This window comes from Syngnathus leptorhynchus, chromosome 3 (assembly GCF_054491065.1).
Source record: "Syngnathus leptorhynchus isolate UIUO chromosome 3, UIUO_Slep, whole genome shotgun sequence".
Classification (NCBI taxonomy): Eukaryota; Metazoa; Chordata; class Actinopteri; order Syngnathiformes; family Syngnathidae; genus Syngnathus; species Syngnathus leptorhynchus.
In genome coordinates, this window is record NC_141197.1 from 8160117 (window position 1) to 8185681 (window position 25565).

The window sequence follows — 25565 nt, forward strand, 5'->3', positions numbered from 1 at the left end:
CCACAAGAGTTTTTAAAAATGTCACCTTGCTGCCCCTCAATCCTTGTTAAAAATAACTTTAATTGAAAATGCTACCTAATGGCCATGAAGCGTAAATGTCAAAAAAAAAAAAAAAAGGTATCAGGTTCATCTATGTAATAATGTCCTCTTCTTCCATCAATATTCCTCATGCTGTAAAAAGGCCAGTCCGTCTAATTGCTAATTACCATTTTATCACTGACGTCTGTCTAAGCGGAGCTCAGGAATGTTTCATGAGAAAACACCATTAGTTCAAATGTCACGCGTGCAAGTCGCATTCCATCGACAGATGAGGCATGACAGAAAACCATTACATTTTTAATGAAGTCATGAGTTAATTCTGAAGCTTTGAAACATCCCTTTAGACCCGTAATGCAATCGACACAGATGCGGAGAGCAAACGTTTATTTTAGTGTGAATACCAGCTGCAGTGGCCACTTTATATTTCTGTCGACATAATCGCGCTTTGTGGTGCGAATCTGTGTCGGTTGCAGTTCGCCGGATGCTGCATGAGCTCGGGCCATGGGGAGAAGGGAACGTGATTGAAGCTGAGCATGCACAGAGTGGCGGGGCTTGTGTGCAACAACAGCGTCTGCATGTGGAATGAGTTTGAGACAGGAAGTCGAGAGCAGAAGAAGATGAAGCACTAGTGCGAGAGCAGAAGCTTTCTCAAGGGTGCTATGTCAACAACACACGCACCGCTTTCTGGGTGCGCGTGAACGTGTACTTGGAATGCACGTGTATAATTGAGTAGAGATGGCCAGCCAGGTATGATTGGCGTGTGCTCCAGGGAGGTCGGTGCCGCAAGACAGCCATTGGCTGTGCTTGATAGTAAGGAGTGGCTTGACTCTGAACGTCTGCTCCTGCCTTTTGCTCGGGCAGGTTTTCGGGACAGCTATCGAGGAGACGCGGTGTTGAAGTGATTGCGCATGCCGAGCGCAGAGCATCTCAGCTTGTGAGAGAGGGGGACAAGAGAAAAGGTTGGAGGGAGGGGGGGGAGCAAGAGAGAAAGAGAACAGAAGCTCGTGAATAGAGAGGGAGGGAGCTTCAGGCAGAGAGACCGGACCGGCGTTCAAACACTGCAGTCTTTCTTTTGCTTCTGAGAAGAAACTGTCCCTCTTTCAACTGCTCAGCCATGACCCCACTGGACGTCTTGTTCTCCATGCCCGCCTAGAGAGGACGAGACAAGGCGCGGGAGGGAGGCACCAGAGGACGGGACACTTACTAATTTGGGTCTGGAAATTAATTAAGCTTCGTCAGCACTGGGGGAGAATATGAGGGAGTTGAAGAAGACGACTTGATACGCCGTTTGCGTGGGCAGAGAAGAGAGGAGTTACCTACCCCGAGAGACTTTTCGGGTAGAATTGGCAAGTTAGGGCAGAGGTAAAAACAGAGGAGAGTAGATTAGGGATTTCAATCCACAACGATTAGTTTGCTCATGTACATCATCCATCCATGTGTGCTTGTGAATGTTCCATTCACACTCCCACCCGCAACCTTCTCTTCGCACTGCATGTCAGCAAAATCACGTCTCACACATGCACGCTGCTGAGCTCTGAGACACAGCGTGAGCGCATGCTGAAGAAGTTGCAGCGGGAGCCCGATCAGCAACTTCTCATGAGACCCGGCAGGACATTTCTGGATCATTTTGACAGCCCAAAGCAGCTGGGCATGACGGAACGGGAGGTTGTCAAAGCTCTCCAATCATCTGCCTGATTAAAGTGTTTCGAGATGAACCTGCTAACCATCTTATCTGCCAGGGCACGACACCTGTGTTTGAAGGATTAGAGCGGTGGGAATCAGGGATGGTCAGACGTGTACGCTTGGATTAGGTTCTAAACACACACGAATTACACAGGTGTTGCGGCAGGATTATGCAAACTCTCCTGCTGCCTGCCGTGACATTATAGGATTTAGGAATCAGGTGAATGACAGAGTATTATCTCCAGCAGATTAATTCTTATCAAGCTATGACTCTTGGGATATAATTGTATCAGCTACTCCAGGATTTAAAAGGTAACCTGAGGATAGGTGAAAGCACTTTCAACATCACCCTTCAATGACTTTGGCTCCCTTATTGTGAATTTTGCACAGTGCTGAGTTAGGCAGTTGCCGCTTAAAACTTGTATCATGAGACGCTCGAGCACGGATGAGACGCCGTACCGGCGAAGTCCGTCTCTGGACAGCAAGCCTGACACACCGCCGTTCACCTCTGGCTTCCATCGATTCAGTGGAGAGTTTGAATACAAGCGGCCGCCGTTTGCGTTTGGCTTCACCACCACAAAAGGGCCACAGACGACCAAGGGCCGCTGCGCTCCAGGAAAGAAGTATGTGGTGTTTTACCTGGACCTCTCCTTCATATTCCTTCTAGAACTACGACGCTGCAGGATGGCTGAAGGTTGTATGATGGCACTGCGTTATGGGATGGTCTTCTTCAACCTCCTGTTCTGGGTAAGACAACATTTTCTTTTCTCTGACTGACTTAACAACTATTTTTCAGCTTCTTTGCTTTCGATTTCTTCTTTCTGTTTACTCTCACACAACTTTGCTTGTTTGTGATATGGTAATGATGTGAGAGGAGAGGGCGAAGGTGGTCCAGATTATGGATTTCGTTATGCGCTATGCTCACTGTGTGGGTGATTCAAGCGTATTCTTCTTACTATGGCATACTTAAAGTGTAGGTGTACGCTGCTTGTTTGCCATATTAAGCTTTGGCTTCTTTGCAGCGTGTTTTATATGCACTTAATCATAGTGTTATTATTATTCAGTAAATCTTTCCCTGGCTGTGCTTTGCCCGCCTGCGTGTGCAAGGGTGCACCTCAACGTTCAAACATCGAAGTGAGTGTCAGTCTGCGGTAGCTCGCTGATCATATCAGTTACCCATGAAGTTGTTTTCTCTGCCTGTGTCACTGGCACTCTGATAACACAACAACAGGTCACTTTCACTCACACTATTAAACATGTCAGGTTCCTCCCAAGTGGATCCGACTTGAAGATCCTATTGTGTGTTTTGGCCACAAACTCCCTTGGGAAATTTCTTTTAACTCGGCACATAGTTTGTAAAAGATTCTGGTCCCCATGGCTGCCTTGCTGGCACTTTCTTTGATTTGCCGTATTGTTCTGTTCTTAGTGGTAATGGAATGAGCTGAATCTCGAAATACAATCTAGTTGCCCAGATGCAATCTCCCTTAGGCATCGAGCAACCTCTTCACACCCATATCTTGTGTCTGCTATAAAACTCAGTGGAAGAGAGGTCACAATTTGTTATTTGCACAGCGGTGTGTGTGTGTGTGTGTGCGCGCGTGCATGTGTGTGTTGGCGCCGTGAGAAAAATATTGACCACTTGACCACACTGAGCTATTGGCCCTCTCCTCTGCTGTGAAGCCAATCATGTTACAAACCTCCAGGTAAGAATTGGTAATATGGCACCTATCTTCTTATCTGAGTCACACAGATTCATCCTAATCAAGCCTCATTTAACATTGGGATTATGTTTATTACTGCAATTCAAAAGTGAATACATTTGTACTTCAATTTAATATATGTATATTGGAAAGTCTAATATACCACAATTTAATTTACAGATGATGTTAAAATTGATTCAAAAACCTGACAGGGTTAAATAAAAATCATATCACAGTGCTTTAATGAACAATTTCACACGGGAATTATAGAATCCGCTGACGCCTAATGATGTGTTTTGAAATTCTTTCTAATATTTTAACAATGCAATACAAATACTACACTAGATACATACATACGACATCCATACATAGACACAAACACGGCAGAAAGGACAGCCAAGCTCTAGAGTTCATACATTTAGATGTGTGCAAGGAAATATATAATAGGAGGGAGGGAACTGGCATATTAATCAAAGCTTAATCAAGACAATTAAAAAAATGAATAACATTTTGGTTAATACATTATCATTTCACAAAGAGAAATCACATTAACGGTTCATTTATTTTTAAGCAAAATGGCTGATTCGTGCCTGTCTCCACTGTCTAATATGTAAATAGTTCCTCTTTTACTCCATCATAGTTGAGCATTCAATTCAAGCAAGAAAAACATTTAGAAGGTTGATAATTACCATTTAAAAAAAAATAATACTGACAACCTACCAACACCAATAGTGAAGGCATAAATCCTACATAATTGACCCAACAGAACTTCTAAGATGAGCCACAATATATCACGCTATCTGGATTCAGGCTCAGTTTGAGATGAATGTTAACAATGTTTTTGTGCACTTTTTATCATCTTCCTAATTGCTGTTGACTGTCCAGTGAAGCCTTAAATGTGATGAGTAAGCGAATGCTTTTAAGATAAAATAACAGCAGGTGTCTTTGCACGAGCTGTGTGTTGACAACAATTCTTCAGTCTATCAACACAAAGAGCAAAGAGTTGACATTTTCAGTTGATAAATACCACTGACATTGAGAAATGGGAAGATCAGCGGATGACAAAGACATTCTTAGCACAGTCAGACTCTATTATTTTCTATATCCATGTGTTAGACTTCTGCTCACGAGTGCATGTTAACTGAGCTCAGCCTATCTCCTGTCATATAACATCGGCGTTAAACTTTCAAGACAAATGCCGGAGCTGGTACATTGCGTCAAACTACGATTGAATGTTATGACGATGTGGGTCAGACTTGCTGCGCTGAGGGCAAAAATGATAACAACATGCGCATGGTTATGTTGACTGGAGAAGGCTGACAGCTCATTTGCACCCACATACGAGTTGCAACTTTGCTTAGGTTTTGCTGCCGTAGAAAAAAAAAAAAGAGTGACAGGAAGATGCACTACATTAGAACTTTGAAACGGCACAGGGGATGAATGGTTAGCATTGCTTTTTTCTAATCACGTTCAAGGATTATCTAGGTTTGAATCAGCATTGGGTAGCTTTCGCTGGGTACTACACACTGTCCAACAATCATTAATTAAATTGTTAGTCCTGCAATTAACGCCATTGTGTTTAGTTCATTATATACCCTGTCTCTCGCATCATAAGTACACATTAATATACAACATCCACTTAAACTCTCCAAGCCCTAATAAATCAAAGTGTTACTTCAGGAATGGCATAAAAAGGCATACAGAGAAGCTGTACGTATACTACCTTTCTACTGTCAAAAAAAAAGAAAAAAAAAGATAAATATTTTTAAATTTAAAGAGTTTAAAATTATTAAATATAGCTGTTGGACAATACAGTGAAACCCCCTCCGGTCTGGGATTGAGCAAATTTGGTATTTATGTTTCGAGCCTAATTGGGTTTGAAGCTAAATTCATTTTTGCAGATGTCAGTGTCGCTAATAAGACCAAAAATAAAACAAGATTTTTGCAGCCCATTGTGGATCTTATAAAAAAGAAACACTGAAGGAAGACAAAATAATGATGCGGTTACATGCACCAGTGAATTCTTTTAGCAGACAACTATGAATTTTAGCAGCCTTTCCTAACCTTAATTGAGTCAAGGCACAGCTCCAAACAAAAATGTCACAGAAAATATGAATTCTGAAATAATAATAAACTCATCTCATTCTACTAACAAATTGACTCCCATTATTCTTTATGTCACTAGCAAAAATGAACACAGGTATACATGTAATTAATAAATACTCTTTGGACCAGTGGATAATTTCTTACTTAGGGCTAACCTCTGATTTCGGTTATCGTATTTCGTTCCATATCATGTGGAAATGTGCGTAGGTATGACAATAAAATTCCTTGAATCACTGGATGCTTGAATAATATCTCACAGTGCATTAGTGCCACAGCACCCTGCTTGGCAATCACCGTCTCACCTGCACTGAATATTCATCAACAGAGATTCATGGACCAAAGTAGCCCATGGGTGAAACGCATTACGACATCCTAAAATGTATTCATTCTAAATGAATGGAACAACATGGACACTTGCACCAAATTGCAATTGCAACCAATTTGGTCGCAGCCTTGAGCCCTGACGCCATAATACATAAAGTAACACAGCACGTGGCAGTATTTTAGAAAAATAAAAGCGTGATTTTAGCGTCTTTAACGTTATTTTCAAGTAAACCATCCCTGGTATCACGTCTCCTCACCCACCTTATAAGCAGAGCCATTGCTTAGCAGCCAGTTCCAAATATGGTCAGGCTTTCGTCCGGTCGCCATGGCGTGCAGTCGGAACAGGGCCTTATTACAAGCAGGAGTTCCAAAGCAAAAATTCCAACACGATTAAGACTTTTTAAGTCAATATAAAAAGAAGTGAATTTCTCTCCTTTGAAAGTAAAATGGGAAGAGAGGTTAAAATAATCTAGAGAATGTTGAATTTTGTTATTACATTCTGAGTATTATTGATGCAAATTTTAGGATGTATTTTTATTTCTTCACAATGAAAAGACATTGCCATAGAAACACATTCAATCAGAGCTCTGCTTTGTGTTGCTGTGTGCGTACATCACACCCTTGAAAAGAAAGTCAAACAGGGACAACATTCACTAAAACAGGAGTACCAATGTGTGAAGTGTTAAATAAGCTTAAGCTTTGGCTACGAGTGTTAGAGGGGGAAAATATTGCGTCTTCCCGAGCAAACAAAAAAGCTAATAAGCAAAGAATGCAACCCAAGTCAAATGCTGATTATCCCCTGAATGTAGTCGTGATGACTTTTGCAGAAAATTGCAACAGAACGATGCAAAAAAATATGCAAGTGCTTATAGCTGCAAATCACTACAGGGGCTGGTAAATGGCCCAGCGCAGAAAAGAGAGACCAAAACAAATTGTAATTAATTTGGACAGCACAAAAGGGCTTTTCCTCACTTTTAGAAGAGTGTTGAGGAGGTGGGTGATACCCTTTTCAACAGTGGCTGATTCTGGGACAGAGATGCAAGAGATATGATTGCAGGCTGTAGGAAGAGCCCGAAGACATGTTCTCTGAAGTTGTGTTTACTTGTCATCATAATGTAGGTCAGAACCCAGTGGAAAATCCAGAGATTGCCAGAGTTGTGAATGGATTGCATCCGTCTCCAATGATTTTAACAGATCAATAGAAACTGGCCTTCTACTGATCTGAGTGGTGTCTGACCTGCCCTGCTCAGCCCCTGCTGCCACACAATCCATCGATTCAAAGCAGGACACGGGAACGTGCGTGGCGTGAGAAGCTAATTTATTAGGGCTGCACTTTGCATTTGTTGAGTGAGACATGTTTGTGCACATAAAGTCAAAGGCAACAATAGCACGCTGTTGTCTGGCTTTTGGTGAAACCTGGAAACGGAGCCGCGGCACAAGGGATCTTTGCATTATTGTTTTCCATTATTGCTGTGAGGTGAGAGCAGCTACCATGTTTGTATTTCTCTTCACGATCAGTAATCAAACCAGGTTGACATCATAGGCCACAGTGGGACACTCAACTGGACGTTTAGAGCCAAATAAATCAAAATATTCACACTCGCACAATACACCAATATTACCACTTGAATATTCACCTCAGGTTTTCCCTGGCTTCAGAGAGATCATTAAGGCTGACCACTGGACTATGAAATACAGATATGGCCTGTAGTCTTCAGACGCACCTCTTTTAATCAGTTTAATAATCAATCATGAGTTGGACTAGATGCCCCCTAAATCTTAAATCTTCAGCTGTCCCAACCTTTCACCTTTGTGGAACCAGATTGGAAAAGGTCATTTACGGTCGGTTCCATCATAATGCATATAGCACGGCTGAGACATATTTGTTTTTTCATTAGTTTAACAGTTGGCAACAGTTTGAAGTGAAAATTACATGCAGGATCTCGCTGGAACTTCACTGGAGATACACCGAAAAGTCCGAACAAGGGATGCCGGCATATATTGGCACACGTCGTATTGAGCAGAGTATCGCTCCTTTGCAACGTACGTCCAGGTGGATGTCACTGAGCTTTCAGTAGCTGACCCCAAATACCTTCAGACAGAATTGACACTGCCTCTGCTGGTTGCAGCCATGAAAGACTCTCCTTCTTGCATCAATTGTTTTTGACATTTAAAATCAATACCAACATCTCCTTCTTGCATCAATTGTTTTTGACGTTCAAAATCAATACCAACACAATCTATCGAATTCTTCACAATCAATTACTTTTCAAGTCCTATGAGCCCAATCCATTCTCACCGGCACCTTAATTTGGAAAGTAAACATTTAATTGACATAAAATTGGGATATAAACCGGAAATAAAAGTTTACAACACCGAACCAAGGCAAAACCAACAATTCATTCGGCGCACAACACTAAAAAAATACATCGAGCTGCCAATAGACTAATTGCTCTCCCAAGTTTTTTTTTTAGCTTCACTTTCATTGGACTGAGACAACACAAATTAAATTAACCCTCAAAGGATTTAATTACAATGAAACCCAGTGTGCCCGTCACCTTTAATCACACTTGCAAAAATACGGAGCCTCCGAGGCTTCGAAGCTTTGACAGGTTTGTGCGAGGGGACCCGTTACAGACGTTCTTAAAAACCCACCACCACTAATGTGTAAGAATTTGCATACATAACAAACTAACAAGTCAGTTAGAAAAACATTACTGGTCCTTGGCTGCCTATACTAAATATAGATCGATTCAAGATAGGTCCTGTCAAGGGTCTAAAAGATAAGGTGCCATGGAGGTCAAAAAATGATTTGGAAGAAGATGGTAAAGAAAAAGTCGACAAAGTATGGGCTTTTTTTCCACACCACACTTGTTGTAAAAAAACAACCTGAAACTGAAGTCGCCTGCCCACACGAATTGCCGTTACAGTAGCCATTCAGCCTAATTCATATGTGTTCCAGCTTCCACAGTGAGAAGGGTCAAAAAGTTGCCTGAGTCACACACAAGTCAGTTTGTTCATTTTGAGTAAGTTTTCATTTTAGAAATCCGTGCTGTACAACCCCCCCTCCCCCAAATAATTGTCAATCATAAACGATACTGTACCGTACCCTTATCTTCTTCTAGCTGTTAATGCAGAGTGAGTGAGCCTCCACCAAAGACTCCATCAACTTTCCAAATTAGCCTAAGGCATGAGTGTATGGAGTAGAAATAATCAGTGAGCAATGTGCTGACTGACTCTAAGTATGTCAGTGTTGGTTTGAGAACATACAGTACAGTATTTCTTTCACCACATCAGCCTATCAACACTTCCTTGTTATTGTACAGTTTTTTTCAACATGCAATTAAAAGTATTATTAATCAAGTCAAGCATCCACACAATATGTAATCTAATATATCCAAACAATGTCTAATTATTGAACTCTTTGTTTGTCAATGTCTTGTTTTTTACTCAACATTAGTTGCTGTATTAGGATCAAGTAAATAAGTGAGATGTGAGGTGTTTGACCAATTCCTGTTGTTCACTTAATCACTTACTAAGATGCGCTAAATGTACTGCACGGAGGAGAACACATTTCAACATCATCATACAAACAAGCCTTTATTGATTCCTAATTTGCAAAACATTGCTGAGCATTAAGATTTAGCAAAAGGCAAATGCCTGTATGTTAATCCAAGAAAATCAACATCTATTTAAATTGGGTTTTTCTTGCCCGCATTATTGATGAAATGCTGATTGACAACTGCGTCTTGCAGGAGCATGATAAGAAATGTGTTGGTTTCCAGCTGCATATTGTACGGAGTCAGCCAAACAACACAGAATAATGTCATCTGTGTAAAGACTGGCATGACAGTCTTTTAGAGAGGAGCCTCTTATAGTGCTATAAATTATAAATAAGACAGGTCTTAAAAATGCTCCGTGTTGAATATAATTTTCGACTGGATAAAATATGTCTCTCCTTGACACACTGGGATATTTTAGAAAGGTTAATCAAAATCACATCATATATCCTCCACATACTACAAGAAGTTGGCAAGGCAGTCATTATGCTGCTTCAATAAAGGTCAGGGATCAAACTCAAACACCAAAGTTGAGTGGGCACAGAACATTCGGATTTATGGAACTTTACTTTGTCAATGTGTCTCACAGAGTTTGTGTAGTTTGTTGTATTAAGTGTACTGGAACCAAAATGGACCTTAAATTTGAATGGGAATAGGATGTTCAAACCAGCATTTGCGCTTTTACCTTGAGCTTTGCATTCGGCATATTAAAGCAGTCTGGTGAAGATCTTGGTAATTGTCTGGTTCTATCAAACTTCAGAATGCTTCCGGGATGCTTCTATTCTTAATCACATCGGGGTCAATGTCGAAAAGTTCAACCATCTATTCTGACAACTCATTGATGTCCACATTAAGAAAGGGGTTAGTAATAAAGGTCACGCAGGCTTCCAATTTCCTCTAAGTCACAGAATCTGTCTGAAAAATTCCCGAGCCCTCATAGACAACAACAGCCAATCAGCACTGCTTAGTAATGCCGTATCCTCTCAACTCATTTCAATGAAATTCTTGCTGTCATCAAGCAAAGACAGAAAACACGAATGTATTTGTTTTACCATCTGAGCTAAGTGTGACTGAGGGTACCTCCAGAAAATCTCTGATTAGACTTGTTGATTTTAACAGCACGGCTCTTGCACAAGTGCCTGTCGTTGGATGATACAGTAATAGTTCACAAATCAAAGTATTTACTGATTCACTTTACAGTCTGCATTAAATTCCAAGTGCCGTGCTGTCATCGCGGGTGTGAATTCATTCCTTACTAAAATCTGTTTTTTTAGTGGGATACTTCCCCTTCCCTCAACAATTTGTTGCAACATTGTTGTAAAACTCCCTGGATGACGCTTTTCTGTGGAAACAATGTTAAAAACTGCTCTTTTGTACAGGTCAACGAGCACTATCCCTGCGAAAAAAAACGATCCGGGTTTCAGCACTAGAGACTCATCACACTGTCAAAACAACTGAGGAACTATTCATGTCCAACTCCAGGGGTTTCATTGCATCAGCAGACAGCGCACACCACAGTGCATACACCTGGCTCGACATCGGCAATCATGAACAGAGTCTTATTATTAGTCCTGAAATCATAATTCTCCCATTAGGGAGACTATAATTGTTCCTCATTAGTTATCCAATTATCGGTAAAGGTTTTTTTCTGCATATTCAGGATATTTTATCTTTTACTGGTGTGACTGCTGCTGTTGTTGATAGCCAAGCTCAAAAGATCTTAGGAGGGGGGGGCAGGGTACCTTTTATTTTGATTGAGTGGGAATTTAGACCAGTTCAGTGATCATTTTTACGGAGTGACCGTTCAAATTTTTGCTATTGTTTTTTTTGAGTCCTTTGCAAGCGACTGGAAAGGGGCTGGCATGCTACGGTTAGCTCTTGGGCGATGTATTGGAGACAATAGATTTAGTGAGCTTGGACCCATAGAAATAAGCTTATTCACTATAGGATCATATGGTTCGAAGATCTAAGGCCTGACTTTACAAAACGCTCTTTTACACTCTACCAGAAAGTTGAGAGTAAAATTAATGGTCAGTGAGTAATCCATGCTGACAGACCTGAATTGTGAAAATCTTAAAATATTCGTAGAAGACACTTGAGGGCTGAATGTGTCAAAGTGATGTGTGATGTAGTGGAAAAACAGCAAATGGGTGTTGAAATCAGCACCACTACAGAGATCCCCCCTCAATTTGGTCAATGGATCATTGAGTCACATTCCGTACTTTGTGAACCGCAGCTCACTTCAGGAAGTGAACGGATTGTTTGAATGAAAAATGATCTACTGAGTCATGCGTTGTAAAATCAGCTCAAACAGGTTCTCATGACATGAATAAATTCCCAACGACAGCTGTGATGTGTTCAAGATACATGCATATGTCTAAGAATGAAAATCCTGGCAGTCTGTCTTATTACAGATGGTGACCAGATGGAACCAATCAGCTCCTTCACCAGACCAACTCTGTTTTAATAGGAAGGGAAAAAAAAAGGCGCTTCTTGACACATCTATTTGACAGAGTGGTTTTATGCCAGACACTTCCTTAGGTTTAGGGTGCAGCACACTCCCCACTGGAATGCATCCAATGTGAGATTCTGTCTGGATTTCGCACTTTATCCCAGTTGCGTGTTCCTTCCACATTCCAAAACGTTCATCAGACCACTGGTGTGATTTTATGTGTGAATGGTAATTTGTTGATATGTGACTTGAGATTGACAAGGGATCAGACAGACATCATACAGACATATTCGGACAGGAAAAGTCAAAGCTGCTTAGCTTTATTTAATAGATCACATATACTCATTCAGCATAAATGAGTATTGTGAAAATATAGTTTTAGATTCTTAGCATTCTTTTATCGTGCGTAGGACACTTTTGAAACATATTGTACCTTGCCACAAAAAACACTGTACAGTAAAATGTAGTTGAATGCAATTGATAGGGGAATTGTATTCTTTGGAAACTGTTTTTCTACATTAACAGAGAGACGCTGTTTGCTGTGTAATTCTCCGATGTAATCCTCTTAGTCAAGTGGGATAGGCATCATTTGTTGCCATAACACTGAAAAGAAAACACTTTATAAGAAAAGCATCTTAGGGATTTTCATAGTGGGATGAAGGAAGCGCATATAGGTCCTTCTGTATTTAGAGCTAAGAAATGGGCAACTTTATCTGGAAGATAAGCACAGTTTTGACACTCAATGGTGCTGTGGGAGTCTGAGATTGTCATTTGTCAGTAGTTTACAATTGGCATCCACTTTGGACAGGATGAGTGTGATGCATGGTTGTAAAAGTTTCATTCTCTCATAGCGTCTCTCTTTCTAAGTGTTCTTATTTTCATTTTCAAGTTGCTATCACCCAGGGTACCTTTTATCATTCCAAATGATATTTGTGCTAGTTTAGCTAATTAAGTTCAGGGCACGTCTCCAGACACGTCACGGTGATTTTACGGAAAGCTCTGAACTGAAAGAAAAACCAGAACAGCTCTGTCCACAGCGGGTTGTTGAAGATTTCATGTGGTTTACTCATTATAATATCTGTAGATCTTCACCAAAGACCACTGGAAAAAGAAAAGTCATTTTTACTGTTAGAGTATATTGGTTTGAAATTTTATTTGGTGTGGTTGGTTGTTTTGGATAACTTACTTCTGATTCATTTTTTTTATTTTTTTTTAAAAGCAAAATATTTTCTCACACACATACACACACACACACACACATACACACACACACCACTGTGCAAATAACAAATTGTGACCTCAGGGTGGCTCAATACAGAGTTAGGCACCAAGCCCTAGACCACTATCTACTATACAAAATATACCATAGTAATCTGATAGTGGCACCAGTTAGTAAGCATGAGTGTGAGATTTTGATCTATGGTCCAGCTTCAGCACTTGTTATGAAATTTAGACATCGTAAACAAATCAAATAAAACAAATGTGTCAAGAGTCGTTTATATTTATTATTCCCATGTGCATCGTGCAATTTAGATAATTCTGCCATTCCTGTGCCCGCCTAATATTTGCAAGCAAACATATTATTTCCCTCCACACTAATAGCTGTTTCTTTTCTACCATTTCTGAATAAGATCAACAGAGTGAATCCACAGGCATTGTGATTTATATGGAAATGAGCTAAATAGATGTGCGTGAAATACCAGTAAGAATTAGTAGACACAGTGACAGTTCACACTTTTTGCTTTTGATAAAACAAAACCTTACATATGCTCTGCTTTTTAAGCCGGATAAAAAAGCAATTAGGAATATCTCTGTTTTTCTGTCCATGCTCGCTTACACTTGAACACACAAATATTGTAGCGCTGCACGGTTCCATGCGTCCCTGGCCAGTAACATGGCCCAAAGCCCAACTAACCTGATGAGATTGGATTATTTTGACACATCTCCGGAACCAAAAACCACACAACCGCACTTGGGACTCGTAAACAGCACGTTTAAACAATCAATTCATAAGGATATTCAAAGCAGACTCCATTTTTGGGGATAAACATTCTATCTCCTCAAAATTCCTTCTTAAGGATTTGTGTGAATATCAGGAATGAGTCAGAGTAGACGTCATACGTAATCCAAGTGTGGCTCAGACATAGCGCACACTCAGCCACATCACCAAAAGTGAGAATCATAGAAAAACGCCACATATGCTGCTTGGAACAACACCATCACACATACCGCATAGGGTCTTTGAGAGGACAGGTACTCAATTTCTATTGTTACACAGAGGAGAACATTTTGATTTTGTAACTTCACCCATCTGCAAGTGTGAAGGTTGAGCTGCTCAGGTACAAATCTTAGCTGCTCCCCTATGCTTATAATGCTTGTTTTATAGCCCAGTGACTCAAAAAAAGGTAAGTCTTTAATTTAGATAACACATCAATAATTTAAAATTATAGGATTTTACTATCTCTGGGCCTGGTTAGCCTTGCATAAACCAAACTTGGCATCTCTGCCTCACAGTTGTGAGGTTCTGGACACACACACACACACACACACACACACACACACACACACACACACACACACACACACACACACACACACACACACACACACATGCACGCGCGCATGCACACACACTAATCATAAGCAATTGACTGTGACTAGATACTGGGGGAATGCATCTTTCCAATAAAAGATGATTTGATGTATGTCTCACTTCGAGGATGTTACATTTTAAAGTGGAACGACTCGATTCGATAAAGCAAAGCACAGTTTGAGAGGGTATGAACAGGTCGTCATTGTAAATGAGAAAGTGTTCTCAATTTACCTGGTAGAACATTGAATAAATAGAAAGAAAATGAAATGCGATTCTTGTTGAAAGTAACAATCATTCATTAACTTGTCACAACAATATTTTGTCACTTTCATAAAAGGGATTCCTCGGACGACTGAAGAAATGTATTTTTAACTTATGTTTATTAATCGGAGCCATCGGCTGGTTTATATTACATTGAGACTTATTAATAAGTCCATGCTCACATCTTTTGAAGCTAAGTCAATTTTTCTGATTCAAAATAATTATTTGTTACATCAGTATGAGATAAAAAGATTATAGCCTGCTATTTTAGTAGACTGCAAAAATAGTCTTTATTTATTTATTTTTATTTTTTTTACCAACAAAGATTAAAAAAAAAAATCCATCTGCTTACTGAGAGCAAAAAGAAAATGGGTGGGAGGATTTTTCTGCAGCACCTCATGGAATACAGCATAGACAGAAAGAAAGCAAAGAACCTATGTAGGGGGTGTATTTAAATGAAGCCCAACAAAATGAAACATCCAGATGGCTTGGGGAAAAAAGACTGGGCATAGAGTGATGGGGAATGGGGAATGGACACTAACTGCTAGAGAGGATTTGGGATGCTGAGAGAACAGACAGATGGAGGGAATGAAAGAAGATGAGGGGTTGTGGGTACTGTTGTCTTGATTGCCCTTCTTTGTGTAATTGAGGTCCAATTGCAGTAGACTGCATAGTGGTGCGGCTGAGAGTCCAAACAGGGTAGGTGCACAAAACAGAGGATGCTTGCGTACCTTGGGACCTGTGCTGAATGCACGGAGAGTGGTGCAGAGCCAGAAGAGCTGGCGGTGATGGGGAAGTGGAGCGGCGATGCGGAGGTTACACGAACAGGTGGGGTAACAGCAGGTGGCAAAAGGAAAAAAAAATACCTCATGGCTCGAGCCCCAGCATTCTAAAGCGTGCTGTGAGAACCCATTTGTGGTCAAATCATACCAGATTTTGAAAAGAAACAAATCAGTCATTGTGATGTAGCCGGATGTTGTCCAAAGCGCGTTTTTTTTTTTTTTGGATCCACTTGCTCTTTGTTTATAGACAGTCACTGTTGCGATGAGATTCTGTTGCTCTGATCATTGTCGACAGTGGGAGAATAAGAGAAACAGCTGGGATGACTGTTTACATCATTAATGTAGGAACAATAATGATTTTCATGAACGTTAACACTCATGCTGACTTTGGGGGATTCCAGGCTGCAAAACAATGTTGCTGAATGCATAAAAAAAGGTGTTCAATTGTTGGTTAGTATTTGGACAGATGATTGATTGGCAATACCCATGCTACTGGCTAAGTAGTCATCAAACTTTAACGTGACGAGGATTTTGGCTGCTACGAATAAATGAACCTGATCACAGCATTTACATTATAAAGTGGGCTCTGGTACATACGGATATCTAATCGAACACTTTAACAACCAGTACTCAGCCAACCACCAGAGGGCAAAAGCATGATTGAGACTTCATTAAGCTTCCTAAATAACAAGCAAGTGCAGGCTGCAGGAGCAGTAAACAGCACAGCGCCATATAAAATGATATAAGTTATTTATTTTATTGTTATCTATGCTGACATCTGGCACAATCTTTAAACAGTAATAACACACAGAGGCAAGTTAGAGAAATTGGCCATAATGATGTGGACATTAAATCAATCGATTTCTGCACAAAAGAGAGTTTCCACCGTTTTCAGACATTTCTACCAGTCTGCACTTGTCAGGGCTACAGTTCAATTCACAACTCTGCCTTGATCTGCCCTGATCAAACTCTTTTCCATTGGACTAACATTGTTATTGCTCTTTTATCATGTCGAAACCTTGAGCAGAGCATAGCGAGGGTACAAATGAGAGCTCAGAGGCCTTCAAGGCAACTTTGTCAATTGTTAACAAGGTAAAACATGCAGCCCAAACACAAATGTTCTCATGCAATTTGCATTTCTGTGAAAAGACACAGGCCATGTTTAAAAGCCTGTATGTGCAGCAATAACCAAAACATGGCCTGCTTTGAAAATTCTCTGGAGTGCAAGGGAAGCAAGCGTATGGGGTGTTTAAGCCAATCTTTATCTGACGCTGTTACGGAGCCTCTTTTCAGATTTTCTGTACCTTACCTATAAATAATTGACCTCAAAATGGGGACAGCAAGAAAAATCAACACATTCCTCAAGGTTGATGTTCTGCAAGTGCCGTAGTACGCAGAGCAACATGTAAAAAATAAATGCATCAGTCATTATCATTGTGCTCTGCTACTTACTGAGGCATGATAATCAGTCATCAATCTTTTTGCAATTATAGACACTGTTCATCACTAGACTTCTAATTTGAGTCAATATCCTGCCACTCTTGATGCAAGTAAAAAAAAAAAATCCCTCTCTTCATAAGTCTAATATCTTCGCAAATGATTTGCTCTAGTTAAATCGTATTAAATGCATCACATAAACTTTACCAAATTGCTGTTTGAAACAAGATGTCAAATGACATTTTAGATATGTGATATTTGCGTTTGTCACAGTCACCTGCAAATAGACTCAAGGCATTTTCTCATCTAGATAATTACAAGAGAGATCGGATATTCAGGTGGGGTTCTTTAAATAGTCCCTCAACTCACATCTTCAGACACTGACCTATGAACCTAAAATACAGAGTTCTGCCTTTGGCAAATGGATGAAAAGCATGCGAGTCATATTCACTGCAAATGGAATCAGGGCAAGATCTAACAAGAAGATCAATTGGATATTTGATACATTATATATACACCTGCATATACTCTATGTTTAATGTGCAACACTACGCTACTGCGAAACAGGATCAACTGTGCATTGTGAAAACCTCCAGGAATGATTTTCTGCTTTGTTTTGGAATGGTTGTTGTTGTTGAATTGAATAAAAATAACCTTTTGTTTTGAAATATGACAGCGTTATACTCTGGGCTGATTGACAGAAAGAAATCAAAAAAATTTAAGAAAAATCTTTTCAACCCTTTAAGATCATTTCCAACCGGTCTACAAAGCTGTCACTATTTCACAGCCCCCACCCCCTTGCTGGCCAGTGTTGCAGATGTGGATTATGAGTGGGATTTTGAATCGATTCGTCTCTGGTGTTTCAAACGCCCCCCCCCCTCATGAATCCCAACCGCTTTCACGTTTCTCAACATATATTGATGTCATCTTGTTCCCCATTGTCTCTCGTATTGAAGCAGTACTCACCAAGTACTAAAGCGCCATGCAGTTTCTTGCAAAGCATCAATACTGGATGAACTGTAAGTGTTGGCCTTTCAAGGTATAGCACGAGAATGTGAGGCAAGTCTTACAACCTCTTTACACACCACTTAATGTCAAACTGATGGACTGATTGTTCGTTGAGCTGGATGTTTTAATTACACAGAGCTCAGACTCCTTTTCTCCCGTCTTTTTCTTTAACCAGTTCTTATTAGAAGGAGCTTTTTCCACAGGCATTTGCTTACAAATCTAGAATCCATGTCACAGTTTCTTGGATATCTTCTCAGAATAAAATTACATTGTCATTGTCACAGGCTGTTCTGCCAGGAAGACATTCATACTCATAGTAGACATAAAATAAACATCGGCTGCACCTGAATTCCAGGGAGTGACGGCACATATTGGTTGTAGCCCAAGCACACACGCTCCCCCCCCCTGGCTTGACGGTGGCTGTGTTTGATCTACGCACTCGCTCTTCCTATGTACAACTTTGATTCCAAAGCCATTTAATTTTCAAAAGCAAAGTACATAGCAACCAAGTTTTTTATCCCCTTGTTTTCTGGTCCACTTATGCACAGGCATTTTGAAATATTCAGTGCACAACCTTCATTTTGCATTGGTGCTTCAGATCGGGTGGTGGGTGAGCAGAAAATAGTATGGAATCCTCCTTTTTGTTGTCAATACCCACTTCAAACGGCAAGATTGGTTTGGTTGAGCCTGTTTTATGTTTTTGTCCACCCCCTTAACTACACAGCAACTGAGAGGATTGCCCACATTGAGGAAGCTGATTGACATGGTAGTGATGATGATGAAGAAGTGGTTGCGGGTCTTCTTGTTGCTCAAGGATTGCAAGAGACTCTGGCAACCGCTCAGTCCCCTACTACTTCGATCTGTACCGACTACAATTCTCCATCGTCAGGTCAGAAATACATTGAACCATTTTTCACAAGATTGCTTTCCATTTCTGATGTCAGCGGAGTAAAGGACAGGTCAAATCACAGTTTGAGTAATTCTACAAAGGTTAATTGGCAACAGAACTATCAGAAAATCAATTATAAAGGGTGTGACATTTTTTAGGTGGGTTAAAATTAACTATACTACCTTGATTCCAAGTGTGCTAAAAATTATGACCTGACGGTGGGGGTTTCAGGTCTGCAGAGACGTGGAGTGGAGACTTAGAAGGGAGGTCTGCAGCACTCATACGTAAGGCGGAGAGGTTAGTGGAGGGAGGATAGATGACAGTGAGGAGGTGATTGTGACTCTTGGGAAAAATAATTGACAAGAGAGTAGGGGGAGGGAGGATGGCAGAGACACAGAGGTGGGTGATGTGTTAAAAAAAGAAAAGCAACACAATTAACAATACAATGTCAGAGAAGTCAATTGGGAGAATGAGTGGGGCAAACTGAAGGACAATTCATGCTTTTATGTAGTTGTGGCATGAAAAAAGTAAACACACGAGGGAGTTTGGAGAGTTTTGTTTGGACAAAGTGGAGACATGTTTGGCTATATTGTAACCTACTGATCTTTCGTGTTTGAGCTTAAACAAGCAAGTAGTACCTTTGTGTTTTCCAACAACGACTTTATAAGCAAACTGCACTGACTGTCCCAAGCACAGAAAAAGAAGATTTCCTCACTCGGAGTGAGAAAAATGCTAGCTTCTAATTACATTGAATTGCTCAAAATAACAAAGCAGCTCAATCAAGGTGCTATTTTCAACAAATGCTTTACACTCTCCCTCAGGAGGCTAGGTCAAGTAGAACTAAAAAAAAGTATTTAGTTAAATTGAAAACAATAATGTCAATATTATGTTGACGCTATAATGTCCTGTGAAAAGGATAGCATCACTGTCATTAACCATGGTGTCTCGCTTTTTGAATGGACTTATTGCCCCCCTTTTTCACTGAATGGTACCTATTGACATTGGACTACTCCCAACTGCCTCTTTTCTATCGGGGAAAACCAGGTGCTATGAGGCACAGGTGGGGTTCCATCTATACTGAGCTGATACCGTGTGGGTGATTTGAAACAGCGCTTTCATGTCGCCTTTTATGGATAAAATGGAAAAGCAAAAATAAAGAAAAATGCTTCCATTAGTTGACCTTCCTGCCATGCCTCATGTGTGAACGTGGCAGTATTTTATTGTTACACCTTCCACTTTACAATTATATTGTATTTTTTTCTTGGATCCCTTAGTCTTCCCTTGAATAAATTTGTCCTCCAATCTGTAGCACATGTTGAAAAGTACAGAAGGTTTTCATTTTCAATCATTGTTCCCGTCTATTTGTTCGTTTTATTCCCAATGTGGTGTGGTTTTCACACATCCCTGCTCCACTATTTACAAGTGAAAAGCCATCTGCTTCAAAATGAGTAGAGCAATGTAGAACTGAGGCAAGCTGGCGCTGTGCAATGTACAAGAGCCTAATACTAATGGACCTGCCTGTTGGGTCCTTAGTGCATATGTCTGCCCTAACATTTGTGTCGTTATACTGCTAATTTATAAGGCAAAAACATAGATGAACTGCCAGATGAAATCACTTTGTGAAAGCCCAGCACCAATGCCTTCAAGTCTGGGGATGGATACGTGTGCATTGTAACCAGAGCTGACCTGCAAAGACAAAAGGCAACAATCAATCAATTGTATCAAAATTGAGCCTCTAGTCTACACACCTGGGACAGCCAACAACCGTGTATCAACGTAATTGTTTAAAATTAAGTACTTAAAATGGCTGCTGAAACATGGGTGCTCATCCATGGAATGGAATGAAGAAATGACATCATGGAAGGCCAGTTTGTATCAAAAGTTGAGCAGCTCAAAGGCACAGAGACAGGCCAGCACATGGAATTACTTGCCCCAAGGCCGACAGGGCCAACACAGGCAAAAAACTAAGGCCAAGACCTGTTCGCCCTCAGAGTCCGCACTGCATCTTCGGTAGCCCATCACGACGCCCCACTGAAGAAACACTGGAATATAAAATCTAAATAATAATAAAATAAGCTAAACTTAATAAAAAAACAAGACATTGAAGGCTAACAACAATTGACGCTCTGTGTGCAATGTAAGGTGCACAACAGCATCCTCTTGATGGCCATTAATCACTATTACGTGCACATCTTTACTTTTTTGACACTCTGATTATTTTTGTCACGCTTCTTGCTCTTTCACAGCGGCCTTACCACTCTGTCCCCTCTTTGCTCCTTTTACCCCCATCTTCTCCCTTTGACATTCATAATTTGTCATGCCACATTGGTTCTTCTTGGTCTCCTTCTCTGTCTCCTTCACTTCTGATTTGTTATGCCAACGACATTCCCCTGTATAAGTCTCATTGGTCACTGTCCGCTGAGTTTTCTATTAGCCTCCCTCACTAAGCCCTCCTGTTCACTTCCCTCTCCATGTGTTTGATCTCATGCAGTCAGAAATTTGTTTTCCCGACAGCATGCTACTGAGGTGTTTTTTTTCCCCCCCTCTGCAACATCTTTATCAGCAAAGAACACAAAGAGTGCGCATGATCGAGGAGCTTCATATACGGCTCGCAGCTTTGTCCAGATTTTAATTCAAGAGAATTTATTTTTTGTGTGTGTGTGTGTGTCTGTCATTCCCTGTATGGAGCCTTGAGCTGAAGCCAATATTAGGTTATTCGCAGAAAACATAGGCACTTTTCCCTTTGTGCAATACTCATGCTCACTGCCAAAGGCAACAGTGTGTAATGTGTCATTTACACAGAGCAGTGAAGAGACAAAACAATAGAACTGGCAGATCAAGACAGACAAATTGCTTATCGTAGTCAACAAATGCCTTCAAGTTCTTCATCTCAGCACATACGGGAGTAAGTGCTGTTGATACTTGTCAAGTATATCATCCTGGTGTTGCGGTCTTATAGTTGGTAAGCTGCAGTGATGTAGTGTTGTTACATCCCGCTATATATTAAGAGTGAAAACCTTTTGGCACAAAACTGGTAAGTCACAGGTAGCCATGTAATAGAAATGTTGCATTGCTAAAATAAAATGCTTGTTAGTTAAAAAAAAAAAAAAAAGCCATCCGGGCAAATAAAGCGTTCGATGCTGGCTTAAACACTTAAAACACTGATCAAATTTTACTTCCTAAAAGTTTGGTTTTCTCTTCATTTTGTAATGTTTCTTTGCAGATGATGGATTTTCTTTGTCCAATCAAATGCCACCCTGCACGTGTTGCCATGTCACTCATGGAATCTGCTCAAAGGACTGCTTCTTTTAAAATAACTCTGATAGCAAATCTGTGAATCTCTTGTCATCTCCACACATCAATACGTACATTAAATAATCGAAGGGAATATTATCTGAACAGTATGACGGAATTTATTTTTGGGGTTTTGTCGCATTGTGGATACAAGTATATAGATAATAGACAAATATTGATTGTGAACCCGAATCCTACTTGGCATACGTGCATAATGTTGCATGGCTTTTTTGTGTAGTATGAATGCTTTCTTTGATTGTGATAGTATTGTGGCAGTGGTGAATGAAGTCATGTAAGTCTCAACTGGAGGACCAAAATGCACCATCCGCCACTGATAAAAAAAAAAAAAGTCTCAGGTTAAACTCCCCTGCAGTGCTGAAAAATGCATCAGAGCGGGTTTCCTGTTGCTCAGTGATGGCTCTGTAGCGCGTACTTAGGCTCTCTATATCAGAACTCTGTGGGTCATAAACTGCAAGCTCTCGTGGCTCTACGACAAGGTGATGCTTCATGCTCCTCAACTCCACACGTGGCCAACAACAAATCAAAAAATCCCTTAAGGCATGTTTCATACATACTTTGTAGAATGACAGACAGCATTGTCGGAAAAATCCAGTTTTTTCATTGTTCTGCAAAACTCGGGGGGGACACAAACTTATCTAACCCTCTGTGAAGAAGTAATGGCCCCCCTGAAGCTAATAGCGAGTCCTGCCACCTTCGGCAGCATTAACTGAAATCAAACCATCTCAACAATTGGGGAAGAGTCTTTCACACCGTCGCGGAGAAATTTCAGACCACTCTTTGCAGAATTGCTTCAACTCTGCCATATTGGAGAGTTTTCTCGCACAAATTGCCGTTTAAGGTCACACCGTATCATCTCAATTGGATTTGAATCCAGACTTTGACTTGACTAAAAAAGTTGTTTTATGGTGGACGTGCTGGTGTGTGATGGATTTTTGTCCTGGTGCATGATCCACGAGCATTTGACTGAGAACACAAACTGATGGCCGGACATTCTCTCTCACGATCTGTCAATCACAGCAAGCTGTCCAAGTCCCGAGGAAACAAAGCGACCCTAGACCATTACACTGCCACCACCATGCTTCACTGTTAGATTTAAGTCATTTGATTTAAATAGTTAAAAATTGGGATGGTCGCGCTAGAGTGAATCTCTATTGTCATTTGGTTCGATGATTACTCTCCACGGTCAAATAAAGACATCATTGCGCAAGAGCAGTTTATACCACCAGCTGCATCTTGAAGTGCTTCCCATCGGTGCTCCCATAATGTGTAAGAAGACTTGGATTAATTTAATTATTTCACACTGAATTTCAAGGGCACTTTCCTGAACACTTAAGGGAAGATTTACTCAAAGGCTTGAAGATGAACAGGTGTAAACCTGATTGAGCATGTAAATAGTTGTAGAAGCTGATCTACTATCAGCGCGTAGTCTGCAAAACAGGCAAATTTGACACGCTATTCATTTTGCACATTCTGAGAGGGCTATCTACAAAGTAGATTAAATTAGCACACACATGTTTTGAGAAACCTTAGGCAAAGGGTGATGGCTGCATTTTAAATAAGTCCAAAAGGCAGGTGCAAAGCAGAAAAAATAGTGGTGTCATATAGCAGGCAAAAAGGAAAGATGGAGCAATCGACTTCTTTACCGTAACATAGTAATATTCGTTTCCTTCTTCCAGTAACACTTCCAATTCTGTCATTGGGATAGTCCAGTGTATATTAAAAAAATTGCCATGTAATTTTCAATCAGGAAAATATGATCTTGCATTTACTAGTGCATCAATTTATTTTGAAGTGATGAATCACTAACTACTTTAAGATTGATTCATACGTGAATCTCTCAGAATTCTTCATATTCACCTGAACTAAGCAAACAGAAATAATGTGAATGCTGGTCTCTCAGTATTCAGATAATAAAATCAATAATGTGCTTCTGTTGTGAGTTGATGCCAAGATATGTATAGTATATCTACCTTAAGAATGTTTACAGTGTGATTTATGGACATTTTCTCACAGTTGACATAAGGGAAATAAGCTAAAGCATATTATGTGTTTGTAAGCGAGTCCCTCCACTCTGACTTTGCGGTGGAAGTGGAGGACTGCTGTCACCATGTCTGACAAACCAGGCGCCGCGGCAACAAATCAGTCTCCACCCAATCCCAGTCGATATAATGAGACCAGACCTGTAGGCAGCTGGAGGCATGCATGTGTGTGTATGCGTGCCTTTATATATGTGTGTGTTCCCAGCTGCACAGAGAGCTGAAGCAGGGAATACTCGTGAGATTAGAGATTTATTGATTACCCTTTGCAGCGTCTTAGCCCCCCCCCCCCTCCTCTCCTCCCTTATTTCCTTCTCTTTTCCCCTTTCCATCTTCCATGGGCCGCCTATTCTTTACTAGTTTATTTATAGTGGAATGTAGAAGGCTATGTTTTGAGCTCTGCAGGTTCTTAGCGCAAGTGACCTGTCTCCTTGTTAGACATAGTTTCAGGGGTGGATTGAGTGTTTAAAATGTGGATATGAAGTCAACAACCACTTAAAACAAGTAGGGAGGTTTCTCCCTCCTTCACTTTAAATGCTCCATGACACGTGCCTGTTTACACACCATTAAAATGTAAATGTAGATTCTCCACTGGCTGCTGCTGTTCCAGTAATTATCTTCTCACTGGCATAAAAAAAAAGCAAGAAATATAAATGATAAAGCAGATTATGGCAGTGTGGTGAATGTGAATGCGGAGGAAAGCAGGAGGTGAGCACGTAGGTATTGGCTTGACAGTTTCTCCTCAAGTCTGCTGCAGGCTGCTTTTTTTTTTTTTTTTTTTTTTACACCATGTGTTTCTCTGGTGATTTCCCACAGTCTAACCTGCATCGTATTATGGCTTCTAGCTGTTGTGATGAGCAGCAAGTCTTTAGCACTGCCAACTTTTCAACAGACTGGCAACCCATATCTATATCTCACATACACACACACACACACACACACACACACACACACACACGACTAGAACCTCTGCTACGGTGCACAAAGTCCAAATTTAGATCAGCACCAAATCATCTCTTCACTGATGCCACTGATTCATTCATTCAGTCCAATTTGCAACAATCTGCCGACCTGTATTAAAATACATCATGGATTCAAAGGTGTACTCTAATGTCACATATTTAATGATTAGCTTGATCATTCTGGAATAGTCCTGACCGCGCATGGCGTGCCATGAAAAAACATTACTGTCTAAGATTTACATTAGCAAAGCATTAACATGAGTTTCTCTCTTGTGTCATGGCAATTGTTTAAGTCATACATAAGGGAATATCTCCAGCTTCTTTGGGAATTGTGTGTTGTGATCTCCATATTCTTCTACAGTATTTGGCTTCGAGGCCATACAGCGACTCTGTTCTATGATGAGCGAACTGCCATGCC

The 25565-nt window shown here is 40.6% G+C and overlaps 1 protein-coding gene across 2 annotated transcripts in view; it reads left to right on the forward strand.

The window, feature by feature from the left end:
* tspan4a (tetraspanin 4a) overlaps nucleotides 1–25565 on the forward strand; it is an 84275-nt gene that overhangs the window by 14817 nt on the left and 43893 nt on the right. Inside the window, exon 2 of one of the 2 annotated variants that reach the window (XM_085907289.1) lies at nucleotides 2390–2469. In XM_085907289.1, coding sequence (XP_085763415.1) covers nucleotides 2407–2469 — 63 coding nt within the window. In that variant the 5' untranslated portion in view covers nucleotides 2390–2406. Of the gene's footprint in view, nucleotides 1–2148; nucleotides 2470–25565 lie in introns of those variants that run through there. The other variant, XM_085907288.1, reaches the window with a different exon arrangement.